This window comes from Trachemys scripta, chromosome 11 (assembly GCF_013100865.1).
Source record: "Trachemys scripta elegans isolate TJP31775 chromosome 11, CAS_Tse_1.0, whole genome shotgun sequence".
Taxonomy (NCBI): Eukaryota; Metazoa; Chordata; order Testudines; family Emydidae; genus Trachemys; species Trachemys scripta.
In genome coordinates, this window is record NC_048308.1 from 75,127,170 (window position 1) to 75,144,028 (window position 16,859).

The 16,859-nt window shown below is 61.9% G+C and overlaps 2 protein-coding genes and 1 non-coding gene across 3 annotated transcripts in view; 2 read left to right on the forward strand and 1 right to left on the reverse strand.

The window, feature by feature from the left end:
• The window catches only part of LOC117885019 (zinc finger protein 665-like), a 17,175-nt gene extending 5,241 nt beyond the window's left edge, over positions 1 to 11,934 (reverse strand). Inside the window, exons 1-6 of the mRNA XM_034786093.1 lie at positions 11,760 to 11,934; positions 10,911 to 11,018; positions 7,913 to 8,956; positions 4,017 to 4,164; positions 3,613 to 3,824; positions 751 to 843 (exon numbers count right to left, since the gene is read on the reverse strand). Of these exons, the coding sequence (XP_034641984.1) occupies positions 751 to 843; positions 3,613 to 3,824; positions 4,017 to 4,164; positions 7,913 to 8,956; positions 10,911 to 10,983 (1,570 nt within the window). The 5' untranslated portion in view covers positions 10,984 to 11,018; positions 11,760 to 11,934. The remainder of the gene's footprint in view (positions 1 to 750; positions 844 to 3,612; positions 3,825 to 4,016; positions 4,165 to 7,912; positions 8,957 to 10,910; positions 11,019 to 11,759) is intronic.
• A 2,380-nt stretch (positions 11,935 to 14,314) lies between these two features.
• The window catches only part of LOC117885020 (HLA class II histocompatibility antigen, DP beta 1 chain-like), a 25,060-nt gene continuing 22,515 nt past the window's right edge, over positions 14,315 to 16,859 (forward strand). Inside the window, 1 exon segment of the mRNA XM_034786094.1 lies at positions 14,315 to 14,399. Within this exon segment, the coding sequence (XP_034641985.1) occupies positions 14,315 to 14,399 (85 nt within the window).
• LOC117885308 lies at positions 14,552 to 14,715 on the forward strand. Its single transcript, XR_004647778.1, has one exon. It is a non-coding gene; the product is annotated as a U1 spliceosomal RNA (small nuclear RNA).

A 16,859-nucleotide genomic window follows, 5' to 3' on the forward strand; every position in this document is an offset into this window, starting at 1 on the left:
CCCCCCGCTCAGCTCCCCTGCTCCGGGCTGCCCGCCTGAGGGGCACCGTGGGGCTGGACCGGGCACCCGGGGACCCCGGGGTCGGGCGCTCGCCTGGGAGACCCGCCTGCGATTCCCAGCTCGCCCCAGGCGGCCTGGAGAGCTTGGGCCAGGCCCTCGGCTCTGGGTCCCGCCGGGCCATGGGGTGACACCCACCCTGCCCCGCACATGGGGGGCCAGGTCCTCGGCCTCTGGGTCCTGCTGGGCCATGGGGTGACACCCACCCTGCCCCGCACAGGGGGCCAGGCCCTGGCCTCTGGGTCCCGCCGGGCCATGGGGTGACACCCACCCTGCCCCGCACAGGGGGCCAGGCCCTGGCCTCTGGGACCCGCCGGGCCATGGGGTGACACCCACCCTGCCCCGCACAGGGGGCCAGGCCCTGGCCTCTGGGTCCCACCGAGCCATGGGGTGACACCCACCCTGCCGCACAGGGGGCCAGGATACATGTATTAGACACTCAGACCTCGGAGCCACCAGCATGACCCAAAAGAGCCGCCCTGGTGTGAATTCCTTGTTTCATTCGCTCTGGTCTCCATAGTTAAGCAGTGTCACTGGGGAGTTATTCATGTGTGTGTGTGTGTGGTATTCTCACAACAAACAAGTTAATAACTTGCATGTTGATAAGGTCACTGGTTAAGGACACAGTAAAAGCAGCCTGACGGGTTAATAACCAAGCTGGGTTAATAGTTACATCACAGGGCGTTTTAATACCTGGTGCTGCAAAGAGCTGCAGGAGACACGTTAAACAGGCGCTCGGGGCGTGCGAGCCGCAGTCTGAGTGTCCCTGCACCAGGGCCTGCGAGGCTCAGACACGCTGGGAACAGGGGCCGGGTACATCCCTTGGGGAGACAGAGGCTTTTACACCTGTATCGGACCCTTGCTCCGGCCTGGCTGGGATCAGCGGGGGGCGGGGGCGAGCAGAGATGCCATAGGGGAGCCCAGCGGGGGTGCTCAAGGCCTGGCTGGGATCAGCAGGGTGTGTGGGGGAGCACAGAGGCCATGGGGGAGCCCAGCGGGGGCTGCTCCGGCCTGGCTGGGCCATGGGGCCGGCCTGTGCGTGGATCAGGCAGGAGAAGTCCCCAGCCAGCGTAGCGGGGCGTTAGGCGTGTTACACAGGGAGCTCCCAGGGGAGGGATCCGTAACTCAGCCTTGGGGCGAAACCTTCCAGGCCCGCGCGGGTCACAGAGCAGAACCAGCAGGTTATACGGTGTTGCCGACAAACCCCTCAAGAGCATTTCCTGGGGGACCCGTCGCCCCTTTTACACTCCTGTTCTCTCGGCAAAAGACTCAGGGCGACTGGGAACCACAAAGCCGCTTTATTCCTCCTGGTTCAGAGCAGGAAAACCCCAAACAGCCCCTGAGTGCCCGGGCCCGGCTCCGGATGCTGCATTTCAGCCCCGCCCCAGGCCCTTCCCCGCGCCCGCCCTTCCTTCCTGAACGAGAGGAAACCCAGCTGTGTGTTTTACTAACTGACACAACGGGCCAATGAAACCAGGAGCTAGAGAAAGAAACGTGGAGCTGGTCCTAGGGGGGTAACCACGTGCTGGAGGTAGAGAGAAGGGTAGCATGGGGAAAACACTAGCGTGGGATGCCTGGGTCCTATTCCTGACTCTGCCACTGAGCTGCTGGCTGACCTTGGGCAAGTTACTTAATCTCTCTGCCTCATCTCCCTACCTGTGAGTGGGGAGAACGTGTGCTTTGGCTGTTTAGCGCGTAAGCTCCTTGGGGCAGGACAGTCTCTTCCATGGGGTAGGGCCAGCCGCTGGCCCAGGGGGCCCTGGGCCCCGAGACGCTCTGGTAATACAACGGCAATTAACAGAGGCCCTCGAGGGCTGAGATCTGACGAGTCCATGTCGTGTCCCCTGGAATAGGGCAGCATCCCTTTAACCAGCCCGTGAGCCTCCAGCGGCGCCCACCGTGCTCGGCACGTTAAAGCAGCCAGAACCCAGCCAGGGCCGCGCGTCTCTGTAAATAAACACGGGTATTTTGGGCCCAGGTTATTCTTGTGTAACGAGCGAATGACACGAGGTGCCCACTCAGAGACCCCACTGCGACCTCGGCTCCCTTCCAATGGGCCTGTCAGACGCCCGGCCATCTGCACCCCTCTCCCCCCAGCTTTTCAGTTACCACCCGCTCACACTAGCTTAACCGAAGGACAGAAACTCGGTAACCTCTCAGCTCGGAGCGTACGGAGCCAGCCCGGCCCGGAGCAGCTGAGACGCTGGTGAACCACCGTGACACCCAGGGCTGGCTCTAGGATTTTTGCCGCCCAAAGCAAAAACAATTTTGTCCGCCCCCACCCCGGTTCTTTAATTACCCCACCCCCGGCCCCGCCTCAACTCCGCCCCTTCCCCAAATCCCCAGCCCTGCCTCCTCCCCCCAGGCTCTCAAGCCTAGGAGGGAGGGAGGGAGGGGGAGAAGCGGCGCCCGCGCCACGGCCACTCGGGGTCTCCCCCCCCCCAGGTTTGAGAGCCTGGGAGGGAGGGCGAGTAGCGGCTCGCGAATCAGCTGTTTCACGCGCCGTGGCAGCAGCAGCGGAGGTGAGTTAGGGCGGCCGGGGCACATTTTTAGGGGCGGCATTCTGGCGCCGGCCGTGCTGCCCCTAAAAATGTGCCGCCCCAAGCACCAGCTTTGTTTGCTGGTGCCTAGAGCCGGCCCTGGTGACACCAGCCAGCCTGTCCTGCTACCCAGCATTTACACGCCCAGCGGGCTTGTGCCTGCAGAGATCAGTCAGTTGGCTGGGCTGATAGACAGAGCGGCCCAATCCCCAGCCAGTGTGAATCCACACTGACCCCAACAGGGCTGCGGCCGATTCACGCCAGCCCCCGAAGGGGCTGCGGCCGATTCGCGCCGGCCGGGGACCCGGCCCCACCGACCCCGACGGGGCTGCGGCCGATTTGCGCCAGCCGGGGACCCGGCCCCACCGACCCCGACGGGGCTGGGGCCGATTCGCGCCAGCCGGGGACCCGGCCTCACCGACCCCGACGGGGCTGCGGCCGATTCACGCCAGCCCCGGACCCGGCCTGGCTTAGGTGCCAGGAGGAGTGACACCAGCCTCAGCCCCTGCGGCTCAGGGATCGAGCCCCTTCTGCTTCCCAGGGAATCGGCCCTGGCAGGCCGGGCTGGTAACATCTCTCTGGCCAGAACCGGGGTTGGGATAAAACTTCCTGGCTCTGTCCGACCGCTGGAAATCAGCTGGGTCCTGGGATCAGAAGAAATGTCTGTTTGGAGCCACTTCACCGCCCGGCTGGGACCCCTGCACCCAGCGCGGAGGAGGGGCCGGTCGGGGCTTTCCCTCCCCTCCCTCTCGCCCCCAGGCTGCTGGAGGGGCCCGGCAGTGGGGAGGGGGAGCCCGTTGGGGGGCTGGGTAGCCAGGGGTCAGCGATCACCTCAGGGCACCATGTTGGGGCATTTGTAGGGGCGCTCCCCGGGGTGGATCCTCTGGTGCCGGGTGAGCCCCGAGACCTGGCCAAAGCTGTTCCGGCAGACGGGGCACTGGAAGGGGCGCTCGGCCGTGTGGGTGCGCTGCTGGCTGATGAGGGTGGAGCTGGCCCCAAAGGTACTCCCGCATACAGGCCATGTGGGTCCGGCGGTGCTTGACCAGCTGGGAGCTGTGGCTGAAGCCCTTTGCGCATTCGGAGCAGCGGTAGGAGCGTTTGCCTGTGTGGATGCGCTGGGGGGTGACGAGGTGGGAGCTCACCTGGAAGCCCTTCCAGGACCAGCAGGCCGGGAACTTGTAGGGTTTCTCCTCCGTGGGCAGGCTCCGGTGCCGGATGAGGTTGGAGCTGTGAGCGAAGCCTTTCCCACACTCAGGGCACACGTAGGGGCGCTCCCATGTGGACGTGCCAATGCCTGGTCATGTCTGAGCCCAGGGCAAAGCCTTTCCCACAGTCGGGGTATTTGTAGGGTCTCTCCCCCGTACGGACGGCCTGGTGTCTGATAAGCTGGGCGCTCTGACGGAAGCTCCTCCCACGCACCGGTACAGCCTGTCTGCATTGTGCTGACCCTCGGGGCTCCCAGACGCGTTCCTCTGGGACTGACCCAGCACCATCCCACACGGTTCCGCTCGCTCCCGATCCTCCTTCTGGGGATCCCCCTCCTCGCTCTCGCTCGCCGGCCCATCACCTGCAGGATTCAACATGTTAAAGCTCCCAGCCTGCCTGGGTGGGAAGCAGAATCCAAATGGGGATCCCAGCACCACCTTCCTGAGTCTGCAGCCAGCCCACCTGGGGCCTCTGTGTGCTCAGAGCCTCCCCAGCCGCAGCAGAGGGAAATGGGCCCAGAACCGGGACAGTTGCACAGCTGCCTTTGAAATCAGCCAGGCAAAGCACTGGGTCGTCCGGCACTTACAGCCTGTTCCACGCACAGCTCTGGCACCGTCCCTGGGCTTCTCTCCAGCTGCCCCGCGGCTCCCGGCCCCCAGCCAGAGCCCAGCCACCTCCCGGCTCAGCACCTTTCCCCTGACCTGGCTTGGAGTGGGAGCTGATGGAAAAGGCAGGAGGAGGGATCCGTGCAATGGGGAGGGGCTGATGGGAGCCGTACCCCCTCCCCTGCTTTGCAGATCCGTCACAGCTCTCTTCTGAACTGGGATTGAAACGTCTGTCCTGTCTCCTCTGGGCGGGAGCCGCTTTGCGTCCTGTGAGCTCGAGCCGCGCCACACGCCCCCTTGGATTACAGTCCAAAAAGACTCATGTAGTGCAAGGGAAGGAGGAGGATCCGGGGAACTACAGGCCAGTCAGCCTCACCTCAGTCCCTGGAAAAGTCATGGAGCAGGTCCTCAAGGAATCCATTCTGAGGCACTTAGAGGAGAGGAAAGTGATCAGAAACAGGCAACATGGATTCACCAAGGGGAAGTCGTGCCTGACTAACCTAATTGCCTTCTATGAGGAGATAACTGGGTCTGTGGATGAGGGGAAAGCAGTGGATGTGTTATTCCTTGACTTTAGCAAAGCTTTTGATACGGTCTCCCACAGTATTCTTGCCAGCAAGTTAAAGAAGTATGGGCTGGATGAATGGACTGTAAGGTGGATAGAAAGCTGGCTAGATCGTCGGGCTCAGCGGGTAGTGATCAATGGCTCCATGTCTAGTTGGCAGCCGGTATCAAGCGGAGTGCCCCAAGGGTCGGTCCTGGGGCCAGTTTTGATCAATATCTTCATTAATGATCTGGAGGATGGCGTGGACTGCACTCTCAGCAAGTTTGCAGATGACATTAAACCGGGAGGAGTGGTAGATATGCTGGAGGGTAGGGATCAGATACAGAGGGACCTAGACAAATTGGAGGATTGGGCCAAAATAAATCTGATGAGGTTCAACAAGGACAAGTGCAGAGTCCTGCACTTAGGACGGAAGAATCCCATGCACTGCTACAGACTAGTGACCGAATGGCTAGGCAGCAGTTCTGCAGAAAAGGACCTAGGGGTCACAGTGGATGAGAAGCTGGATATGAGTCAACAGTGTGCCCTTGTTGCCAAGAAGGCTAATGGCATTTTGGGCTGTATAAGTAGGGGCATTGCCAGCAGATCGAGGAACATGATCGTTCCCCTTTATTCGACATTGGTGAGGCCTCATCTGGAGTACTGTGTCCAGTTTTGGGCCCCACACTACAAGAAGGATGTGGAAAAATTGGAAAGAGTCCAGCGGAGGGCAACAGAAATGATTAGGGGGCTGGAGCACATGACTTATGAGGAGAGGCTGAGGGAACTGGGATTGTTTAGTCTCCAGAAGAGAAGGGTGAGGGGGGATTTGATAGCAGCCTTCAACTACCTGAAGGGGGGTTCCAAAGAGGATGGAGCTCGGCTGTTCTCAGTGGTGGCAGATGACAGAACAAGGAGTAATGGTCTCAAGTTGCAGTGAGGGAGGTCTAGGTTGGATATTAGGAAACACTATTTCACTAGGAGGGTGGTGAAGCACTGGAATGGGTTCACTAGGGAGGTGGTGGAATCTCCTTCCTTGGAGGTTTTTAAGGCCCGGCTTGACAAAGCCCTGGCTGGGATGATTTAGTTGGGGTTGGTCCTGCTTTGAGCAGGGGGTTGGACTAGATACCTCCTGAGGTCCCTTCCAACCCTGATAGTCTATGATTCTATGATTCCTTTCAGTTAGTCAGTGTCCCATGCCATGAGCCTCCCCCATGGGGGAGTTCTTGGTCCCCCACGTAGGGTGAGGACTGGGGAATTCGGGGCACGTCCGTGCTGAATTAATCTTTACATAGCAGGGGTAGTCGTTGTACTTTGCCAAAGTCCAAATTTCTCAGTCAAGGGCCAGACTCCAGAGACAATAACAACAATGAAATAAGTAAAGAGATTTCAGGGTCCGGGCAAACGTGTCTGGCGGTCCGGATTTGCCCGGCGTCCCCTGTTCTAGTGGGACTGACCAGTCAGTGACATCCTAGGTCAGTGAGAAGCAGATCTCAAGGACAGGGACGGAGTACATGAAGAACTGGGCAGATGGCAGGGACTGGAGAGACCTGCGAGAAGGCAGGACAGGAAAGAAGTGACAGTTCGTGTCGCTGTAAATAAGGAAGGGGCCATGTTTTAATGCTTGGTAATAATTATCATTTTTGCATTTCTTTACAATTGTTCTGTTTGTGACGTTGTGTGTAAAGCAGCTAACCAGCGATGGTGCCTTGGGTGACATTAAACAGACATTGCAGGTGGTCCCTGTGCCGTTCAGGGTTACCGAGTGAGGAGTGTACAAATGATCGATACCCACACGGCTGGTTTAAAACTCTGATGATCCGATCTGGCCCCGGTCCCAGTTCAATTGGATACGCGGGGTCCCGCTGAAATCGTTGTGAATGACGGGGTACGGGACAGAGCTACACAGACCCTGCTGCCCCCCGGAGGGGAGGTCAGGTCATTAGCCCAGGGACCTGATGGGACAGTTGGGTTTATAACTTCGGCCTGCGTGGGAAGTAACCACGAAAAGTCCGTCAGGTTATCCTGAGTCACGGATGATGTTACAGGCAGGTGACAAAACCCAGACCGAGCCTGAATTAGTTCAGCCGAAGAGGCCGATTGCTACGGCGCTGGGACTGTGTGTGTTAAGGTCTGAACTTCATAAATAGGAAAATGGGGGAACGAAGTAACTTACACTAAGTTTGTCAGTATGGAAATAAATTTAATTGGTGAACATAACGATGAGGGGCTGGGCCGGGCCGCCCACCTCCCCCTTTGCAGGGCCTTAAAGAAAGAGACTTTGGGGGGAAAAACCGAAACAACCAGACGGGTCTCCTGGAGCAAGTTTCCCCATCCTGGCTGCCACCCCCGTCTCCTGGGATCTCACCCTGAGAAATGTCCACCCAGCCCGGGCCAGAGAGCGGGACCCACAGGCCACGGCCACCCCCAGCTCCAGCCAAAGCCCAGACAACACCTGGGCTGAACAGATCAGACGTTTGGCTCCAGCCCGTCTCAGCTCCCTTCTCCTGTCCCGTCACTGCCAGCGCTGATGCACCCAGGAGACGCTCAAAGGGCCTTTCCTCTCTCCGGCGGACGGGACCGGGACCGCGGACACTAACAGGGTAAGCCTGGCTGGCTTCGTACTTCACACTGCAGAGGCTTTATCGGCTCGGCCTTTGCTGCGTCGTTACGAAACGGTTCCCAGGCTGCGGAACGGTGTGTGCCCTGGCGCTGAGCGGGCAGCGGTCTCTGCACCCCAACGCCGGCCCGTGTTTAACACTGTGTAACGGTGGACAGCGGCTGGGTTATGTTAACACCTCCGGCCCATTCACGCCGTCCCCCTACGCCGGGCTGGCAGGACGGAAGAGCTGGTCGGGACTGCCGGGGGCTGCCGAGCCGGAGGAGTCCCCGATCGGCCACACCCGACGCCAGCGAGCGGGCGGCTGGCTAGAGCGCCCCGGAGACCGGCCGGGGTCAGTCCCCCGCGTGCAGCCGCTGGTGCACCAGCAGGTTGGCTCTCTGGCTGAAGCGCTTGCCGCAGCCGGGGCACTGGTGGGGGCGCTCGCCCGTGTGGGTGCGCTGGTGGGTCAGCAGGTTGGCTCGCTGGTTGAAGCTCTTGGGACAGCGGGGGCAGCGGAAGGGGCGCTCGCCCGTGTGCAGCACCTGGTGGGTGAGCAGGTTGGAGCTGCGGTTGAAGCTCTTGCCGCACTCCAGGCAGCGGTAGGGGCGCTCGCCCACGTGGATGCGCCGGTGCCGGTTGAGGGTGGAGCTCTGGGTGAAGCGCTTGCCGCACTCGCCGCAGGCGAAGGGGCGCTCGGCCGTGTGCACCCGGCGGTGGTTGACCAGCGTGGAGCGCACGCTGAAGCGCTCGCCGCAGTCCGGGCACTGGTGGGGGCGCTCGCCCGTGTGGGTGCGCCGGTGCTGCGCCACGTCCGAGTTGGTGCGGAAGCCCTTGCCGCAGTCGGGGCACTTGCAGGGGCGCTCGGCGGTGTGGGTGCGCTGGTGGGCCAGGCGGTGCGAGCTGCGGCGGAAGCGTTTGCCGCACTCGGGGCAGGGGTAGGGGGCCTCGGCCGTGTGGCTGCGCTGGTGGATGATGAGCTCCGAGCTCTGGCGGAAGCGCTTGCCGCACTCGGCGCAGTGGAAGGGCTCCTCGCCCGTGTGGAGCCGGCGGTGGCTCACCAGGTCCGAGTTCTGCCGGTAGCTCTTGCCGCAGTCCGCGCACTGGTACGGCCGCTCCCCCGTGTGCACCGTCTGGTGCCGGATGAAGTGCGAGCTCTGCGTGAAGCTTTTCCCGCACTCCGGGCAGGTGTAGAGCCGCCCTGGCCGGGCCGTGGCCTCGCTCGGGTCCATTGTGTCGCCCCCGCGGGGGGCGGGTTCATCCCCACTCTCCTCCGTGGGGTTCCCCTGCTGCCCCTCGGAGGCTTTCCCCGGCTCCGGACTCCGGGAAATGTCCCCTCCAGCTCCTCCTGGCAGCGTCTCATTCGCCACCCCTGGCTGAGTCGCCTCCTCCTCGTTCCCACGCGCTGAAAGAAAGAGAGAATCCAGACACCCGTCACGCCCTGCGCTGAGCTCCTCAGGTCAGGGGAACAAACCCGAGGTGTAAAAAATCCCCTGGCAGCTGGGACTGACCCTGGTGGGAGGAGAGGCCGGGAACTCCCAGAGGATTCAAGCTCCCATTTCTGGCCCTTCTTGTTGGGAGGCTGATTTTGTAGGGAGCCTGATGAGGTCGCACTGCCTTCCTGAGTCTGCAGACAGGCAGCTCTGGTGCTGCTCAGAGATCCCCAGCAGCAGGAAACTGAGAAGACACTGGCCATTTTCAGGCTGTTTCCTGTGGGCTCCTGTGACACTGACAAGAGTCAGGTCGATTTCACTCTGGCGGCCTGCAGGGGCTCTGAGCACCAGCAGAAGGAGCACTTGGGGCTATTCCCAGGGTGGGGGGGGGTAGATTGGGTACACTAGGATCCAGGGGTGGATGGACAGATAGTGCAGGGTCAGGGACGAGACCGGACCCGTCTCCTTTGCTGCAGCGAGTGGCCGCCAGGTCCCCCACACCCCTAACTGGAGCGTTGCAGGAGTGTCCGCTGTTCAGCTTCACATGCAGATGTCAGCGCTTTCGAAATGTACTTAGAAAATGACCCTGCATGTCCCAGGACGTCGGCTGGGTGGGCGTGGGAGCGATCCATGAAAGTGACCGCGCTGCCAGGTACCGGGCACTGCCGGCCAGAGACGCTGGGTGACTAGTCAGCGTCAGCGCGACTCCCATGCGTCACCCCAGGGGAATTACCCATGTGATGGGTGCTGAGGGGCAGCGCGGTCTGGTGGGTCAGACTCACAGAGCTTACGGCCAGAACAGACCCGGACAAAGATCCCTTTAGTAGCTGCTATTTCCCCCCTCGCAGGGACTAAAACACCACAATCAAGTCACTCCTCCGCCTTTGGAGTCCTGGGCTCTATTCCCAGCTTCACCACCGGCTGCTACGTCCTCTCCCTGGGCTTCTGTTTGCCCTCACACCCCTCCCCTCACTGGCCGTTCACACGGCCGGGTCCGCGGGGCAGGGACTGTCTCTCGCTAGGTGTATGTCCAGCTCCGAGCACATGGGCTCCTGAGCTCAGTCCGGGCTAGATGCTCACGTCACACAAATCATTATTCTTCTTCACAAGGTACAACATGAAAAGAGCAAGGAATGTAATGAGGTCACAATCTGGGCTGAGGCCTGGGGAGGCCGGGAGGCCTTTGCAGTGATTATATTACTGCTCTGGGCCTCCCTCGCAGCTGTTCACCTGGAGGTCGCAAAGCATGATCTGCCTAACAACAGGGAAACCGAGGCACAGAAATGGGAAAGGAGGCGGCGGAGCTGGGAACCCAGGTCATAAGAGCCAACAAAGAATTGACTGTAAGGTGGTAGATATTGGTTGTTGTGGTGAGATTTCGTGTGCGCACACTCACCACCTGAGACACTGCGTGTGAGTCCGTGTCCCCACTGCCTTGCACTAGGCACGTAACCACACCTCTGTAAATGTTGTGTGTGGAGGGGGACGGCGGCCTGGGGTTTAATCTAATCTGGTGAGCTGCTTCGCCCTCAATACAGAATTAACACCCCAGCCGCATTTACTCCCCCGATCCTGAAATCCCCTCCCCACGCGCTGGCGGCAGGGCACCACCGGGCGAGTCACTGACGGATGAGCGAAGGAACCGCATTTCCTAACCGCTGGCCCCAGCCGGTTTTCTTCGTGCCGGCGGCAGCATCTGCCCAGTCTGCGGCCCCTGCACAATCAGCTGCCCCGTTGTGTTGTGTGGGTCTCACACGGGAGTAGGGCAGAGAAAAACATTTACAAACATAAAATGGGGTTGGGGAAAAGGCTGGGGGCCGGGGCAGCCCCTGGAAGGCCTGTAAAGCACCTTCTGTTACTGCCCAGGATGTAAAGACCCCAGGAAGCCAGGGGTGAATTTCTGAGCCGGTTTAAGCGATTCCTCACCTGTGCGGGCGTCTCTCGGGGTCTCCTCAGCGCCCCGGGGACCCAGGACCCCCGGCTCTGCCCCTCGCTCCATCCGGGAGAGCGCGTCCGGTCCGGGGATCAGAAATCCTGCTCGGGGACAGGCAAGATCAGGGAGTGCCACGCGGGAGGAGAATAAACAGGAATCGCATCTGACGCGGGGGTTAGGTTCTAAAGTCAGCGTGTGAGGCGAAAATCGCGTCGAGTCAAATTCCCATTGAGTGGAATGGGGGGCGGAATCGCCCGCGCTACAGGTACAGTATTTAAATTGTTAGTTTTCTCTTTTTTTAATTTTCATTTTATTTTTTGCCGAGCGCGTATAGTTAAAATCGTGTCAGTTTAATCTGCGTATGATGCATCTCCCCTTGTATCTGCTACAGGGAACGTCCCATGATTTTAACCCAGCCCCGACCTGCTCCGGGGGACGTGGCCTGACCCAGGGGGGCAGGACACCAGGCGGGATGGGCCTGTGGGGCTGACCAGGGGGCAGGGAGGGGGAAGGACACCAGGCAGGATGGGCCTGTGGGGCTGACTGGGGTGCAGGGAGGGGGATGCCACCCCGGGGGGTACCACAGCCCCTGGGGTCTCACTGTCCACGCTGCAGACACCCAGGGCAGTGGGGGTGCAGGATTGGGGGGCTCTGGGAGGGCGGGGGGGGCCTCTGGGATGTTCAGATTTGAGTCACCCCCCTGCCTGCCGCTCCTGCCCCATGGCTGGATGGGGGTCTGCGCCCTTCCCCCGTCCCCTCCTGCCCTCCCCCGCCCTCTTCCAGCCCCCCACACCTCCCCCCGCCCTGTAGCGCCCCCCGGCCCGGCCCGGCCCCTCCCGCACCTGCCGGCCCCGGCGCAGCAGCTCCCTCCCGCCGGCGGAGCTCGGCGCTGCGCGGCCCCGGGGCGGCTCCGGCTCCGGCTCCGGCTCCGGCTCCAGCCCAGCGCGGCCCCCGGGCTCCCCCCGCCCGGGCCGGGAGCAGCAGCGGGGCCGGGCGCGGATGCAGCCGCGGCGCTGACCCAGGAAGCCCAACCCCCGGGGGGGCGGGGAGAGCGGCCCGGGATGGGGGGGGGGCAGCCCATGGACCCGCCCCCGCTGCCGGGAGGGGGGCGGCACAGACAGGGTCCGTCTACAGCGCATCGCCCACCCGGGGCTGCGGCCCCTGCTAGTGCGCTCGGGGCAGAGCCGGGGCCGGGGCCGGGGCGCGGAGCAGGCGGAGACGGGCCCTTGGTGCGGGGTCAGCCCCCGGGTCTCCCCATCACCCGCCGCCCCTGGCTGAGGAGGGGGGGGTCCCGGAGCCCACCCCCACCCCGCCCTGCCCCCCAGGAGACAGAGACAGGGCCGGCCGGGGGGGCTGTGGGCCCTGCATTGCAGGGGGTCCAGGAGGGGGAGCTGGTGTTTGGGGCTGCAGCGGGGGTGGGGGGGACGGGGACAAATTCCTCCGGCAGCAGCTCTGGGGAGCCCTCGGCGGTGCCCAGTGAACCTGGGCAGGGCAGAACTGCAGCCCCGGCCCCGTCAATCCTCCCCCCCCCAGGGGTGTGTAGGGGGGGGCTCTGGGAAATACTCTCTGAGACTGGAAACCCCCCGGGGGGGCTGGGGGCGGGGGGGGGGGGGTAAAGCCAGACCCTGCTCTGCTCACCCGGCCACAAGTAGGCCCAGCGAGCGCCTGGCCGATGCCAGGGCTCACCCGGGGGCTGGGTTGGGCTGTTCCACAGACACAGTCCAGGGGATTTTCAAGCCGTTTTGTTTGTTGGGTTTTTATCACGTTGCACGTCGCAGTTGTGGGAGGTCGGGGGGGGTCGGACGGTTATTTCCTGCCAGCGATGGGGAGACTCGACACGTTAACGCTTTACGGCTGTTCAAACACGTGTCGCCATCGCGTGTCAGAACCCACACGGGAATGTCCCGAAATCTAACACAGACCCGGGCTCCGACAGCTTGTGTCTTACTGACGTTTTCATCATTATCGACGGTAACATGGGGGGGCGGAATCCACCTTGACAGACATTTACTGATAAAAATCTCGGCCGTTCCAAGCCCAGGTACCGGTACCAGCCAGCACTGGGGGGCCCCTGCCCCACGCTGCATGGGGTGGATCACAACAGTTCTATCCAGGGTAGAAAAATACCAACAATCCTAGGAACGGCCCCACCGGGTCAGACCACGGGTCCCGCTAGCCCTGTGTCCTGTCTGCCCACACTGGCCGGTCGGTGCCAGGCGCCTCGCAGGGAATGAACAGAACCGGGCGATTATCCGGGCGGCCAGGCCCAGCTTCCGGCAGGCAACATCCAGCAAATGCTCTTGTAGCCTTGTGTGCCAGGAGATGAGATCATTATGTGTACTAACCACACACACACAGTTACACACAGAGACACACACAGAGACACAGACAGAGACACACACACAATGCAGTCTGTGAGGTCACTGGGGCCTTCTGTGCCACACAGACACACACACACTCACACACACACACACAGAGACACCCCCACCCCTCCCCCGAGGTCTGTGAGGTGACTGGGGCAGGGACTGTCTGCTGGCTCCGTGTCCGTGCAGCGCCCACTGCAATCGGTCCATCCCTGGGCCCGTCGGTGCCGTACAAACCACCACACTAGGCGCTAGGGTGACCAGACAGCAAGTGTAAAAAATCAGGACGGGAGTGGGGGGTAATAGGAGCCTATAGAAGAAAAAGCCCCAAAAATTGGGACTGTCCCTATAAAATCGGGACATGTGGTCACCCTACTAGGTGCTGGGCGCCCCAGTGACATCTCACCTACTCTGACCAGCGTGTGCTGCATTCAGGGACTCGGCAGCCCTGGGGTCGTTGTCGTGCCGTTTGGCCGGCGCTTTCCCTCTAGGGGCGTTTGCGGGGCCTGGGCCTGGAGGAACATGTCCCCGCTGGGTTGGGCCGCGGCGAGAGCCGCTGAGACGCCGGCTGCGAGGAGCATCTTGCCACGAGCTCGGTGCGGCGTCGGGGGCAAGGGCGGGTGCCGGGCTGGTCACAGCCCCAGCGACTCGCCTGGGCCCCGGGCCGTGGTTAGTTCCCAGGGGAGCTGTGGGGACCCCCCCGGCAGAACACGCTCACACACAGACACACACACACCAGCCCACAGGCCAAGGGCCCCACAGACCCTGCGGGGGGGGGGGGGGGGGGGGGGTGTGTCACATCTGGGGGGGGGGGTGTAGGGGGGGGGGGCCCCGGGGCAGCCGCATACGGGCGTGGGGGGGGCCTTTAAATCCCCCCCCCCCATCAGCAGGCGGGTCTACAAAGGCCCCCGCCCCCGCCAGCTGCAGCCGCCCGCAGGCCGGGGAGGCCGGGCCCAGCCCCGGGACCTGGCGGGGGCTCGCGGCGCTGCACAGCTGGGGCTGGCCAGGGCAGGGGCGGGGCCGCGTGAGCGCGTATGCAGATCTCCGTGCGAGCGGAGCATTGTGGGAACGGGACCAGGCTGACGAGCACGGCCACAATTGACCGTGCGGGGCTCGGTGGTGAGAAGGGTCCGAGCCCGGGGCCTGTCGGAGCAGCTGGCGGCGGCCGGGGCCGGTGTGGGCGGGGCCGGCGGTCGGTCCGAGTCGGGCCCCACCGTGTGTTGAGAGTGTGGGGCGAGCGAGGGCGGGCGGCGGCCGGGGCGAAGGAACTCATACTTACCTGGCAGGGGAGATACCATGATCACGAAGGTGGTTTTCCCAGGGTGAGGCTCATCCATTGCACTGCGGGTGTGCTGACCCCTGCGATTTCCCCAAATGCGGGAAACTCGACTGCATAATTTGTGGTAGTGGGGGACTGCGTTCGCGCTCTCCCCTGGCTCGCGGGTGCAAAAACAGATTGAAGCTCTGAAGTGGTGTTATTATAACATTCTCTAATTCTGCAGCTGGGGGGTATGTTTGTTTGTTTGTTTCCTGTGTCTCTGATTACTTCATGGTATTTGGAGGTTCACATCTTAGTTCTCTTACAATCAGTGCGTGCTGAACCGTCACGTGAGGTTTTCTAAAAGCATCTTGCTGTTTTCTTTCTTGTCTACACCTTTTTACTCAGGGGTTCTTACACGGGGACTTGGGACCCCTCAAGGGTGTTGTGAGGTCACATGAGGGGTTGTAAGTTGTCAGTCTCTACACCAAGCCCTGCTTTGCGTCCAGCATTTATAATGGTGTTAAATATAAAGGACTGTTTTTAATTTATAAGGGGGTCCGCACTCAGAGGTTTGCTATTTGAAAGGGGTCACCAGAACAAACGTTTCAGAACCCCTGCTTTTACCGCTCCGTGCCCCTCGGCTGTAATGGGGGATTGTGTTTGCGATTCCCTTGGCACGCAGTGAAGCACAGACGAAGCTGGGAAGGCGCGAGGTGGGGTGTGCGCTGCTCTCTCCTCTGCTCTGGTGCCTGGTGGGGGGCTGCAGCTGATCTGTTCCTTTGCAAGTGTCTGTGTCCCCTGCCTTGCTCTCCAGTCTGCACTATGGGGACTTGACCCGTGGCCTCACTCGCCCCAAGGAGCCCCAGCGGCTCCTCTGCCCCCTGCCCACAGCCCTTTGCCCATCCATCCTTCTTGGGCTCTCACCCCTCTGGCAGAAAAACAGCCCCTCCAAAACCTGTCTCACCTGGCACCTGGCAGCACTTGTCCAGGAGGCAGGTTCCCGGCCTGCCCCAGGGCGCCTTTGGCTTTTGCTGTCCATTCTCTCTCTCGGGGCACGGCAGCACTACGGAGACTGGGCCAGCAGAACGCTGTGGCGGAGGAGGTCTGTCTGTCTGTCTGTTGCTTTACCCCACCGCCTCCCCGAACGCCGTCAGCTACGCTGGGGGTTAGGCCGGGTAGCCGTGTCGCCCAGGAGCGGGTTTGTCTTTCTCACACCCCGGCCGGCCGGAGCGATGTAGACGTGACGGTTCAGCACGCACCAAGCCTCTGGACTGGTCTCCTGGGGAACTTACATCAGCACAGCTCCATCTGTCAGGATGCGGAGGGAAGAATTCTTCCATCGACCTAGCTCCCGCCTTTCGGGGAGGTAGATGTCCCACGCCGATGGGACAAGCCCGGCTGGCGTCTAGACTGGAGCACCGCGGTGGCACAGCCGTAGCGGCTTATGCGGAGCCATAAGAACGGCCGTACTGGGTCAAAGCAAAGGTCCATCTAGCCCAGTGTCCTGTCTGCCGACAGTGGTCAGTGCCAGGTGCCCCAGAGGGAATGAACAGACCAGGGAATCATCAAGTGATCCATCCGCTGTCGCCCATTCCCAGCTGCTGGCAAATAGAGCAGGGACACCATCCCCGTGCATCCTGGTGAATAGTTCTTCCCTCAGGGAGGCCCTGGGGCTGTCTCGTCCTCGAGCTGGCTCCCACGTCCCCACAAGCTGGCGCTGTTACAGGCAAAGGCAGAGGAGCCAGAGAGCTGAACCGGAGAGCCGGGGCGGGCGCCCATCCTGTGGTGCCAGTTGGTGCCAGGTTTCTGCCCCATCTGCCCTCCGCAGGGGCTGCTTCCGTTGAAGAGCGCCGGCCTGGGGCCCCCCCTGGCTGCCTTCGAAAATGTACGGACGGAACTGGAGGGAGAGGGCGACGCGTTGATTGTGGGGGAGGAAAAAGGGCCGGACTGAGGGCAGAGCGGGAGCTGGGGCCGGGTCGGGGGCTGGCCACACGGGGAAATACCGCTCTGCTCCGTTACATATTTCACAACGTTATCGCTGAACACAGATTTTTTTAAATTACTCTAGGGAAATATTTTCTTTCCAAACAGATTCCATCCCAAACGATGGTGCAAATATGCTTCCCCAGTGCCCCCTCCCATTACCCCAGTATCCGAGCATCTTCCTAATCTGCAGGGGCGTTCTCCTCCCACACTCTTGTGAGGTCGGGAAGTGCCACCAGCCCCATTTCCAAAATGGGGAAACTGAGGCCTAGAGAGACCGAGTGATGTGCCCGAGGGCACCCAGGAAGTCTGTGGCAGAGCAGGGGGCAGGGGCC